General features: G+C 43.6%; 1 protein-coding gene across 3 annotated transcripts in view; it reads left to right on the top strand.

Annotated features, from left to right (window-relative positions):
• LOC135550799 (zinc finger and BTB domain-containing protein 16-A) overlaps positions 1 to 13,562 on the top strand; it is a 174,379-nt gene that overhangs the window by 141,515 nt on the left and 19,302 nt on the right. For all 3 annotated transcript variants that reach the window (XM_064981915.1, XM_064981914.1, XM_064981916.1), the window contains exon 5: positions 13,376 to 13,546. In XM_064981915.1, coding sequence (XP_064837987.1) covers positions 13,376 to 13,546 — 171 coding nt within the window. The remainder of the gene's footprint in view (positions 1 to 13,375; positions 13,547 to 13,562) is intronic.

Genomic DNA, 13,562 nt, shown 5'->3' with positions numbered 1-13,562 from the left:
GCCGGGTTCCTTTTAAGCAGTGGTGTAAAGTACTTCAGTAAAAATGCTTTAAAGTTCTACTTAAGTCATTTTTTGTGGTATCTGTACTTTACTATTTATATTTTTGACAACATTTACTTTTACTTCACTTCATTCACACTTCACTGTTCAAAATAATGTACATTTTCCCTGCTACCCAAAAGTACTCATTACATTTTGACAGGAACACAAGTGCTTCATTTGGAAATTAATGTCTGAGTGTTGGTGTGCCTCTGGCTATCCATACATATATACAAATTGTGCTGTCTGGTTTGCATAATATAAAGAATTTGAAATTATTAATACTTTTACGTTTGATACTTAAGTATATTTTAGCAATTCCATTTACTTTTGATACTTCAGTATATTTAAAACCAAATACTTTTTGACTTTTACTCAAGTAGTATTTTACTAGGTAACTTTCACTTTTTTATATACTTTTTCCACCACTGCTTTTAAGGCAGGGATTATTTTTTTTGGGGGGGGGGGGGGGTTTAGACTGTAAAATCCCCAGGAAATCAGCTCAATGATTTTAATTTAGGAAATATGTTCCAAAGTATTCCCATGCATAAATAGAGGCATATGTGATTGTATCCCAATGTAATCACGGTTTGAAATTATTGTTTGTTCAATTATGTTCCGGCCCCGGAACATCCCCTCAAGAAAACTGTGGTACTGTATTCGACACGCGACTGAATAGAGTACCACCGTATGAGTCATAACACCCATAAAACCTAGCGGTCAAACAAGGAAATGGTTCCAATAGTTTTTCCACCGTTCAATTTTCCCATAGGGGATTTTAGAAACACATAGAGGCTGTTTCATGTAGGTTTACCCTGGCGTGATGATAACCATATACATCTTGCTAGGACAAAGTTACTTTTATCAATATATTCACCTGTATTTACCCCCCCCCCCCCCCCCTTACCACCGCTAATTATCTGCTAATGTGGCTATCATAAAGAACTACAAATGCCATGATGATCTGGATGAGACTGCCGAATCGAGGCAAAGATAAGAATCTCTGGATTAACTATCTAATGTTAGCTAAATTTAGTCATTAATAAATTGGCAAAATTCCTTTAATTTACAATTCTATGAACTCTCCTGTGCAAGTTTTAAATTGATACAATACCTGTTAGCATAGGTGTCAGCTAGAGATGATGTGCAGGAATTGCAGTGATTTATAGTCTTGTATGATGTGTACTTTGATGCTAATTAGCTTTTTAGAATCTGAGAGTAAATAGAGCCGAATCTACATGAAATAGGCCTTATTTTAAGTGTTTCTAAAAATCCCTATGGGAAAAATGAATGGTGGAAAAACAATTGGAACTGTTTGACCACTAGGTTTTATGGGTATTAAGACACCTCCAATTTGGGGCATATGTAGTCGGGGACCCCTGCTTTAAGGTCTCATGTATTATTTGAGCAACATCGTGTTCGATTGCGTTTTAGAGAAACCATATCGCATTATTGTAAATACAGCAAGCCTATCATTTGATTGGATGTCTGTTTTTCACAGATCATTATATTCCGGCAATGGATATTTATTCATTGCATGTAGATCTAATTATCTCTCTCTCTCCCTCTCTCATCCTCACCCTCTCTCCCGTTCGATCAATAAACAATTCACTGAGGCTCTTTTCTTTGCGTTTCTTGTCAAAGCCAGTGAGGCGTTTTGAATGAATTAGCCTGTGCAGCTCTTTTTCTTTCTCTTTCTCTGTGTCTCTCTCTCTCTCTGTGTTTCTGTTTCTCTCTTCCTCTCGATATATTCTCCTCTCTCTCTCTCTCTCCCTCTATCTTCTCTGTATTCCGGTCCAGACCTGTCGTCCAGACCTGGTGCCACTGATATGCCAGGCCACTCTCAGGGATTAGATCGCTCTGCCCTTTTCCTCCATATGTGTGTGTGCGCTAGTATTAAAATAGTTATTAGCAATTTGCATCAATTAGGTCACCATGTTCCACCATTGTTCAGAATCTCTGTTTGTCACCAACCTCTCTATGACATGTGTTGCTGCATGTTTCCAGTGCCGCCATACCGCCTTGTTTGGCCTCAGACAGAGAAACTGCTGGGAGCTAGACAGTAGACACAGTTTACTTCACAGCATCCCTCTGGTCACTGGTTCCTCTCGACCAACCTCACCTACTGAGTCCGCACATCCCCACAGTCCAAATATGACTATGATCTGTGTAGGTGACTGAGGTGAGATGGAGGGTACATCCCAGATGAAACACTGTCCTACATAGTGTACTACGTTTGACCAGAGCCCTATAGACAAGAGGGACGGAGGTGATTTTCATCATGCCCTCTCCTTCAGCTTTGCTTGTCTCAGACATAAGACCCCTCAATGGTTGGTTTTCACCATGCGTCAGGTTACCGTGGAAATGAAAAGGTCATGGAGGCTTTCGATGCTGTGCTTCCCCTCATGGGGTGTAGTAGAGAAAATGGGTATCTTTGTTAAACTGCTGTGGAGATTCTTCTCTTGATTTTTAATTTTTCTTCAATGTGTTGAATAGGAGGGGAAATATATTGGTATCTACATTGCATTCAGAAAGTATTCATACCCCTTGACTTATTCTACATTTTGTTGTGTTACAGCTTGAATTCAAAATGGGTTCAATTGATCATTTTTCCTCACCCATCTACACACAATACTCTTTAATGACAAAGTGAAAACATGTTTTTAGAGATGTTTGCAAATGTATTGAAAATTAAATACAGAAATATTTAATTTACCTAACTATTCACACCCCCTTGCTATTTCGCTCCGGTGCATCCTATTTCCTTTGATCATCCTTGAGATTTTTCCACAACTTGATTGGAGACCACCTGTGGAAAGGGCTGTTGCGGTGAGCGTATTGCCGCCACACCGGCGGTCACGAGTCATGAAGACAGTCAAATTCCACGTGACCGTTTAGTCATTAGGCTTCTCCAAGCTCTGCTGCTGCTGACGGTCATTAGTAGCCTACCAAACTTGCTAACTTCCTGGTACATGGCACTCTATTGTCCCTCTAATCACTCAAACATCAATGCAAATGTATTTGAAAATCGAATCAAACACTTCATGAGAGCCCATGAGCTCATGTTGTGCAACATTTCTAGGCTATGCAATTGCGTGAGAAAACAGAGTGATGGCCGCTAATTAAAAGACAAGGATCCCATCAGCTTTCTATAGGCTAGGCCTACTATATTTATTTCTTAACTTTCCTAATATGAAGCACATTGCTTATATTTACAACTGGAGTATAGCCTCCCTACCAGGCTGGCATGAATATAAACCATGGAGAAAAGCATCCTCCATTCGTTATTTAAGTGCATATGTATTTTTTCCCATTGCCTCATTTCAATACAGGTGCATGATAATGATTCTAAATCAAAACAAATGTCACACATGTATATGTAAAGACACGATTAAATCAAGAAAATTCTGATGGGTGACAATATTAGCCTTTCATTTGTGAATTATATATTCAAATCAAATTTATTTGTCACATACACATGGTTGGCAGATGTTAATGCGAGTGTAGCGAAATGCTTGTGCTTCTAGTTCCGACAATGCAGTAATAACCAACAAGTAATCTAACCTAACAATTCCAAAACGGCTACCTTATACACACACAAGGGATAAAGAATATGTACATAAAGATATATGAATGAGTGATGGTACAGAACGGCATAGGCAACATGCAGTAGATGGTATCGAGTAAAGTATATACATATGAGATGAGTAATGTAGGGTATGTAAACAACGTGGCATAGTTTAAAGTGGCAAGTGATACATGTATTACATAAAGATGCAGTAGATGATATAGGGTACAGTATATACATATACATATGAGACGAGTAATGTAGGGTATGTAAACATTATATTAAGTAGCATTGTTTAAAGTGGCTAGTGATATATTTGATAGTGGCTAGTGATATACTACCCTCTCCACTACTGTCCCATCGATGTGGATAGGGGGGTGCTCCCTCTGCTGTTTCCTGAAGTCCACAATAATCTCCTTTGTTTTGTTGACGTTGAGTGTGAGGTTATTTTCCTGACACCACACTCCGAGGGCCCTCACCTCCTCCCTGTAGGCCGTCTCATCGTTGTTGGTAATCAAGCCTACCACTGTAGTGTCATCCGCAAACTTGATGATTGATTTGGAGGCGTGCATGGCCACGCAGTCATGGGTGAACAGGGAGTACAGGAGAGTGCTCAGAACGCACCCTTGTGGGGCCCCAGTGTTGAGGATCAGCGGGGTGGAGATGTTGTTACCTATCCTCACCACCTGGGGGCGGCCCGTCAGGAAGTCCAGTACCCAGTTGCACAGGGCGGGGTCGAGACCCAGGGTTTCGAGCTTGATGACGAGCTTGGAGGGTACTATGGTGTTAAATGCCGAGCTGTAGTCGATGAACAGCATTCTCACATAGGTATTCCTCTTGTCCAGATGGGTTAGGGCAGTGTGCAGTGTGGTTGAGATTGCATCGTCTGTGGACCTATTTGGGCGGTAAGCAAATTGGAGTGGGTCAGGGTGTCAGGTAGGGTGGAGGTGATATGGTCCTTGACTAGTCTCTCAAAGATCTTCATGATGACGGAAGTGAGTCGTTTAGCTCAGTTACCTTAGCTTTCTTGGGAACAGGGACAATGGTGGCCCTCTTGAAGCATGTGGGAACAGCAGACTGGGATAAGGTTTGATTGAATATGTCCGTAAACACACCAGCCAGCTGGTCTGTGCATGCTCTGAGGGCGCGGCTGGGGATGCCCTCTGGGCCTGCAGCCTTGCGTGGGTTAACACGTTTAAATGTTTTCCTCACGTCGGCTGCAGTGAAGGAGAGTCCGCAGGTTTTGGTTGCGGGCCGTGTCAGTGGCATTGTATTGTCCCCAAAGCGGGCAAAAAAGTGATTTAGTCTGCCTGGGAGCAGGACATCCTGGTCCGTGACGGGGCTGGTTTTCTTTTTGTAATCCGTGATTGACTGTAGACCCTGCCACATACCTCTTGTGTCTGAGCCGTTGAATTGCGACTCTACTTTGTCTCTATACTGACCCTTACCTTGTTTGATTGCCTTGCGGAGGGAATAGCTACACTGTTTGTATCCGGTCATGTTTCCGATCACCTTTCCCTGGTTAAAAGCAGTGGTTTGCGCTTTCAGTTTCACGCGAATGCTGCCATCAATCCACAGTTTCTGGTTTGGGAATGTTTTAATCGTTGCTATGGGAACGACATCATCAATGCACTTTCTAATGAACTCGCTCACCGAATCAGTGTATTCGTCAATGTTGGTGGACGCAATACGGAACATATCCCAATCAAAGCAGTCATGAAGCTTAGAATCAGATTGGTCGGACCAGCGTAGAACAGACCTGAGCGCGGGAGCTTCTTGTTTTAGTTTCTGTCTGTAGGCAGGAAGCAACAAAATGGAGTCGTGGTCAGCTTTTCCGAAAGGAGGGTGGGCGAGGGCCTTATATGCGTCGCGGAAGTTAGAATAGCAATGATCCAAGGTTTTACCAGCCCTGCTGGCGCAATCGATATGCTGATACAATTTAGGGAGTCTTGTTTTCAGATTAGCCTTGTTAAAATCCCCAGCTACAATGAATGCAGCCTCAGGATATGTGGTTTCTAGTTTGCAAAGAGTCAAATGAAGTTTGTTCAGGGCCATCGATGTGTCTGCATGGGGGGGAATATATATGGCTGTGATTATAATCGAAGAGAATTCCCTTGGCAGATCATGCGGACGACATTTGATTGTGAGGAATTCTAAGTCAGGTGAACAGAAGGACTTGAGTTCCTGTATGTTGTTGTGGTCACACCACGTCTCGTTAATCATAAGGCATACGCCCCCGCCCTGCGTGAGGAAACCAGCTGGCTGCACCGATTCCGTTAGCGTCTCTCGAGGGAGCCATGTTTCCGTTAAGCAAAGAACGTTACAGTCTCTGATGTCTCTCTGGAATGCTACCCTTGCTCGGATTTCATCAACCTTGTTGTCAAGAGACTGGACATTGGCGAGTAGTATGCTAAGGAGTGGTGCACGATGTGCCCGTCTCCGGAGCCTGACCAGAAGACCACTACGTTTCCCTCTTTTACGACGTCTTTGTTTTGGGTCGCAGGCTGGGATCCATTCCGTTGTCCTGGGTGGAAGGCAGAACACAGGATCCGCTTTGGGAAAGTCATATTCCTGGTCGTACTGGTGGTGAGTTGATGTTGCTCTTATATTCAGTAGTTCTTCCCGACTGTATGTAATGAAACCTAAGATTACCTGGGGTACCAATGTAAGAAATAACACATAAAAAAAACTGCATAAATTCCTAGGAACTCGAAGCGAGGCGGCCATCTCTGTCGGCGCCGGAAGTGCATGTACATCACTTGTGAATGATGCCCAGCATAAGAAACAATGCCTTTTTCTGCAACTTTTTCTAAGCATAGCACACCTCATGTAGCCCATAGGCCTAAATGTTTTTAAGAAGGTTTGTAATTACAACTAAAGTGGCCAAATAACTTCTTAAAATTAAGCACATTAATCCGCTTTACAAGGGGTGAAAAGCCGAACTGGTATATATAAGCAGTGTGTGAGTTTGGGGAAGATAATTTTCACTATAAAAATGCACCCTTATAATAAAAAAAATTCATGCGTAATTGCATTTGCGATCACTTTTGATAATGGTGTTTTCCGCTAATGGAACATTTGCGCTTATAGCCTATTACCATGTGCACATTGCTGTGCTTATAATATGAAGAAATAGCCTTATACTTTAGCAACATTTTAAGCTAAACTTCCTGATCTGTTACATCAGCCACATTGCATAAAAAATATGTTTTGATGCTAGTGGTTGTATGAATTTGTGGTCTATCGCATCCCACAACTGTCCCAGACTATTTATTTCTCGCACAGAATAGAATAGGTAGACTTTTGTACTATGGGGGATAGTAGATTGACATAGGCTAGTGCTTTTGCTGTTTGCTAAGCTTACTCATCTTGTTGGCTGACGAAAAGGAAATGTGTACAGTTCTTCCAATATCTTCAATATGCACCTTAGAATTGGATAAGGACACTCGCAGTTGCGTCCCCGATGTGTCTGTCTTCACTTGTAGCCTGTGAGAACCCAATCACGTTATGGAGAGGCATGTGAATAAGCGATGCTTCCGATTGTGCAGCACACTCAGGGAGAAGGGCACAACGCAGCACTTCGGGCCGCAAAAGGCATGGATTTTTTGGGTGCATTACGGCCACAAAGGGGATTCGAGGCATTATCAAGTGCTAGTGAAATTGTGAATTAGAAAATATTGGAGTTGTACAGCCTGCACAAAAAACAAAGCAGAGCCTTTCAAGCAACTTTTTACAAATCAGAATTAGAATCTCATCATGAAGCCTTACAATGTATTAAAAATCTAAACATATAGCCCAACGTTTGTAGAACTAAAGTTACATTAAAAACTCTAAATTAAGCATATAGGAGCACCTATTTCTGAGTTAACCGCTCAACGCAGTATAGCCGCATGTTCACACTCCCTGTTCACACTATAAAATAATGCCACGGAATTATAAGCAAATCTTGTCTGCTAAATGAACTAGTGTAGCCCACAGCCATGTGCCATAGCCACATCAGGACCTAACATAAGGACAACTCAGAGGATGCTATTATTTTCTTCTGAAATAGACTACATTTTCTACATATCATGCTTCTTTAGACATGTCCTTAATAAATAATGGATTTATTGTGAAGGTGTAGGCTATATTTCATGGATTTATTATACTTTTTTGGAAGCCAGGAGATGCTAAATGTGTTTGTTAATTAACGGTCAATTACCGTGAGACCGACAGTTATTTGCTTGACAATCACTGGCTGACAAAATCTTGTGACCGCCACAGCCCTACCTGTGGCCACATGATTTAGGAAGAAACACACCTGTCTATGTAAGGTCCCACAGTTTACAGTGCATGTCAGAGCAGAAACCATACCATTAAGTCCAAGGAACTGTCTGTAGATCTCCGAGATTGTGCAGCATATAGCTGAGGAAGGGTATAAAACAATTTCTAGAATGTTGAACGTTTCTAAGAGCACACTGGTTTCTATAATTGAGAAATTGAACAAATATAGAACTACCCAGACTGCCTAGAGATGGCCGTCCAACCAAACTGAGCAACCGGGCAAGAAGACCTTGGTCAGGAAGATGACCAAGAACCCAATGACCACTTTTACAGAACTACAGAGTTCCTTAACTGAGATGGGAGAACCTACCAACCTACCAGAAATCAATTTAGAATTCAGGCTTTAACACAATGTAGAATAGGTCAATGGGTATGAGTACTTTCCCTCCACTCTGCAGCCCAGGGTCTGCTGGGGTCTGGGTCTTGGCAGTCCTCTGGCAGCATTGTCCCCCTCAGCAAGTCCCTGCCGGCACCCATTGTCCCCCCTGCCCAGTGCGGGCTGTCAAGAGCCCCCTTTACGCCTCCTCTCTGTGTGCACACACCCTTGCACCCTCGCGCCACCCCACCCCCACCTTTCCCGCCACAGATGCCCCCTCTGACCTCTCACCCTCCCCCATGCTGTCAGACCCAACCTCTCTCACAAAACACACTCTTCTTGTCCAGCCTGCCCATACCACACTACCTACTCCGTGTACTTATTTACCCATTAATTCCTCATTCATCAAAGGGAATGATTAATGTGACACATTTTTTACCAGCCACACCCATTGCTGTTGTTGTGCGTCTTAATTTTTAAATCCATATTGTTTAACCAAAAGCAAAGTGTTAGTCAAGAGGCAGACATTTTGTTTTTCTCCATGCAGGAGCCATCTAAATGCTGGAACATGTTGATGAGTGAGACCCCGATCTAATGGTGATTTAATGCCTATATTCAGGTTCCTAGAGCTCTCTGCTTCATTAACCCTGTGGTGTTTAGTACCCTAACACGCCCATGGACAGGACAGCAGTTCTCATCCATTTAGGTGTGGCACCAACAGGAAACACGAGGACTGCCTCACCATTGTAGAGACATAGGCTAGAAATGCCTAGTGCTCATGTCCGTTCACACAAAGGAAAGTGGTGAAAGCAGACGGTCGAAGCCAAGACTTTCTGTGAGTTCAGCTTATTATTTTTTTATTGATTTCATCTGAAGGCAGAGACACTTGACAATCAGCAGAGGACCTTAAGTCCACAGCACGTCATACATACACTCGGCTGGTTACATTTTAGTACGTCCTCGCGCACTAGGCACCAGGGGAAGCAACCTGAGTGATGAAATGACGTCTGACAATTCCCATAGCACCAGGCCATTAGAAGTGGTAATGGTGATGGCAGCTGTGGTGTTATTGTGATTATTCAAACTTGGTGTAATATCATGGTCACACTGATGGTTTTTGACTAGATAAGTGTGTACCCAGGTTTGTGCAGCCTCATTTAATATGCAGTGAAACGCGTCAGCGAAAGACCCTCATCATATTAGGCTCACATCTCCCTCTTTGTTTGGGTTAAATGAAACAGAAAGGTTGACATAAATGCAACCTTGTGTGTGTGCTCTCATGCTCTTGCTATCTCTAGCCCTTTCTCTCTCCCTCTCTCCCCAGACACACACGCGCGCACACACACACACACACCCAGTCATCCACTCATACACACAGTTAGTCACTGTTATATATACACACACATCATCGTACGATACATTGTTCAGTCCCCCCCAGCAGGGCTTTGTGGCTGTACTGAAAAATCTACTCACATACGATTCCCATAATTGAACTGTGAATGATACAGTGGCTCATTTGAAAAGCAACCGGTGAAGAGAACCCAGCTAGCAGACAGACGGTTGAGTTGGAAGAGAGAGAGCTGCTGCCATTATCCTTGCGGAGCTAAATGAGGAGAAAGAAGCTAATTGACTTCAGTCCTCGCTCACACCTACTGTATGACTCATGCTTTGTCATGTTCTAACAGCCAGCTAGACACACCGTAGTAAAATTGCTAATAGCAATACTGTAATTTTATTGCAAAGCAACAAATAAGAAAAATGTTATCTCTGAAGGTGGTGTTGGTAGAGTTCATAGAATGCATGGGGATTAAACACAAGGGCCATTTCTTCTTCACTTCCTCTCCTCAAACAGAAGAAAGGCCATGGCAGACAGAAAGTGTCTAGCCCCATGCCCCACCACCACTACCAGCATGCACACCTGTAGCTTTCCTCTCCTCTGTTTGTACCTCTCACAGTCGTGTCACCGGCTCTCTGGGAGTTTGCCTATCCATTAAGGGCCCCGTCCGGCTTTGCTTAAATAACTGCTGCCACCACTCCAGGGCCATTAAGTAACCACCACCGCCGCCCGCCCAGCACCCAGACGAGAGCAGAGCCCCCTCCCCGATGTACTGTGCCCCCCCCCCCCCCTCTCTCTTCCTCCTCCGCCACCACCTCTTTTCAGGTGTCACTTTGGGCCGACTCAATTTTACACTGTAATAGACCACACGGGTCAGCTACTTTTTTCCTCTGCTTCCACCTTCCTTTTTTATCACTGCACCTCCCTTCATCTGTCAGCCCTTCACCTTGCCGCCCCCCAAGACTGGACCGGCCGCATCACTTTGGAGCACTTAATTCCAGTTAACGCTAATCAGCGCTACAGCACTTTCCCAACACACAGGAGGCCCAGGAGAAAGACACTGTCTGTTCACCTCTGTGTACCCCTTTTTCTCACTCTCTCCCTCTTTCTCTCTCTATCTCTCTATGTAATGTCTCTGTGTCCTCCTATGTCTTTCTTCCTCCTTCCAAGCAGAAAAGAGTATCTGATATTATTTAATTGTCATGGGTTCAAATACTGTATTGAATTGCAAAGCGCTCAAAACATGACATACAGACTCTGAAAGCTCTGAATGTTTTGAAAAGGAAAGAGCTTTTTTATTACTTTGACTAGTGCAGCATATACTGTAGTTCATATTGATTAATTGTACTCTTCTCTTTTGCTCTAAATGAAGAGCCAACAACCCTTATATTTTCTCTCACCCCAAGATTGCAGCTGACATCTTGTTTGCACAAGAGCATGGTAAACATGGTTCTTCTCAGAAAGACAGCTGAACTATTATGTCCATTTGTGTGAATGTATATATTGCAGGATGTATACTATTGTGGTGCTGGAGGGTGCAGGCAAAGAACTGAATACATGTTACTGTATCACACGTGTGTGTGTGTGTGCGTGTGAAGGTATATCAGAGGTTAAAGGGCAATCTGTCTGCAAGAGCAGTGCCATTAGGATTAATGCACGCACACTTACACACACTCATACATGCTGCACACGGTCATGAATGCACATGCACTTTCTCCTACACAGCCCTCCTGTGTGCCATTCACTTAACAGCATTAAACAGGTCTGGGTTTTACGGCCATATTAGTGTTATTATTGTGTGGGGGGAATGCAATTACTAGTAGTTGTACATTGAAATGGGAGAAGTGGGTTCAGACCTGGGTTCAAGTAGTATTCCAAAAATGTCAAATACTTTGAGCGTTTGCTTAAACCTGCTAAGTTGGGTAGTTGTACTTTTGGGACTTTTTATTGGTCCCATTGCAACAGGCAAGCTCAATCGAGCACAGCAGTATTTGAAATTATTTTGAATAGTAGTTAAACCCAGATCTGGTGGGGTTAAATTAGTGTTTCCTTCTACCATGTCCAGACCTCACCTCATCCCAGACCCAGGTCAAAGGCTCGCCATGATCTTACATTCCTGCAGTTTTCCTCTCCCCCTTTCTCCCTCCCTCTCTCTTTCTCAAATTTTATCACTCTCTCACTATCTCCCACCTCTCTCATTCCCTCAATTGCCCTGTTTCTGTTTGCCTCCAAAACCACTCAAACCATTTTCATTTCTCAACTGGACATTAATTGTTTGTGTGATAGCCCTGAGGTAGTGGGCAGGCTCTGCTGTCTCCAGAGCATCCTGTGTTGTTACATTAGAGCGAGAAAGGGGAGAGGAAGGCCTGTCAGTCAAGCCACCTTAAGTGCCTCAAGTCCTGGAGGGATTCCAATGAAAATCGGCCCCAATCAATGGCCCCCTTTTCATTGATAAAAGAAGAGAGAGAAGAAGATGTTGTGGGGGAGAAAAACATCAAAAGAAAGAGGTCTAGAGAAAGAGGTCTAGAGAAAGAGGTCTAGAGAAAGTGGTCTAGAGAAAGAGGTCTAGAGAAAGAGGTCTAGAGAAAGAGGTCTAGAGAAAGAGGTCTAGAGAAAGAGGTCTAGAGAAAGCCAGAAGGGAGTCTTGTCAGTATTTATTTGCACAGAAGCACCGTTACAGCCTCACTGTCAGAAGATTTAAGGACAGGCCCAGTTTTGTCTCATCTTGTTGTTGTTTTTTACCTTTCTCTCCCTCTACCCCATCGCTCTCTTCACTGCCCACATGGTTGCTTGAATTTTCCTCTGACTACCTTTTCCTCATCTCTCGCTCTCTCTCTCTCTCTCGCTCTCCCTCCCTTTCCCCCTCTCCCTTTCATTCCCTCCTGGGTGTGGATGGGAGACAGTGATTGATCCAGGGGGAGGGCTGTCTCTGGGCCTCCCTCTCGTGCGTTTATGAACATGAGTCCGCTGCTCCTCATAGATTTTTAAATTAGTGGCAGCTTTGCCCCAAAGATGTGTTATTGACTGATGAAATAGAAGCTGAGCTCTAAACACTCCCTCTTTCCCCAGAGTTTTCCCCAGTCTGGTAATTGAAAAGTGTGTGTGTGCGTGCGTGCGTGTGCGCGCTGTATTCCTGTGTGTGACTGTATCTCTGCTGGAGAAAAATGAACACTACTTGTTGGGCTCAAGACTCAATTGAAATATAAAGCACATCTTACCTTTTCATGTGCTTAAAAAATGTATTTAGAAAACCTATCCTCAGTGGCCTTTATGAAGGCCTTAGCCATATTAAAGTGTCCTCTACCAAGCATGAGATACAGGGCCATTGCACATCCCATTGTGTTGATGGTTCCCTGTATGCTAAAACAGTCCTTAGCCTGCCTGTTATACTGCTCACATCGTTTGTCATTGCTCTCAACTTGGTGCTGACCTCTTGTGGTAAGGAATCACAGTTGCAATGTTCAAGCCTGTGTGCTTTTCCCAGTGGTGTTTTACAATGATCGATACCTCGTTTGGTTTAGGATACTTATTTCTTTATAAATGATCTAACAGATCTCAAGAAATGTACATCATTGTACAATGAACAAGAATGTTGAATATCCATAGAACGGAGATGAAATGGTCTTTATTCAGGAGTAGGGCCAAGAATGATGTGTCATTTCACTACAGGATTGTCAACATGTTATGTTTTGTCAGATTTATTCTCGACATTATCTCCTACTCAATTGAAGATACAAACCAGACTAAATGAGAAAAGAAAACTCACCTTGTCCTCCCTCCCTCTCTCCATTAGGCTCGGACATGGCCATCTTCTGCCTGCTGTGTGGGAAGCGCTTCCAGGCGCAGCCGGCACTGCAGCAGCACATGGAGGTCCACGCCGGTGTGCGCAGCTACATCTGCAGCGAGTGCAACCGCACCTTCCCCAGCCATACGGCACTCAAACGTCACCTTCGCTCGCACACAGGTCAGTGGCAGTGGTG

This window comes from Oncorhynchus masou, chromosome 12 (assembly GCF_036934945.1).
Source record: "Oncorhynchus masou masou isolate Uvic2021 chromosome 12, UVic_Omas_1.1, whole genome shotgun sequence".
In the NCBI taxonomy this organism is placed as follows: Eukaryota; Metazoa; Chordata; class Actinopteri; order Salmoniformes; family Salmonidae; genus Oncorhynchus; species Oncorhynchus masou.
This window is presented reverse-complemented; position numbering and strand designations above follow the sequence as displayed.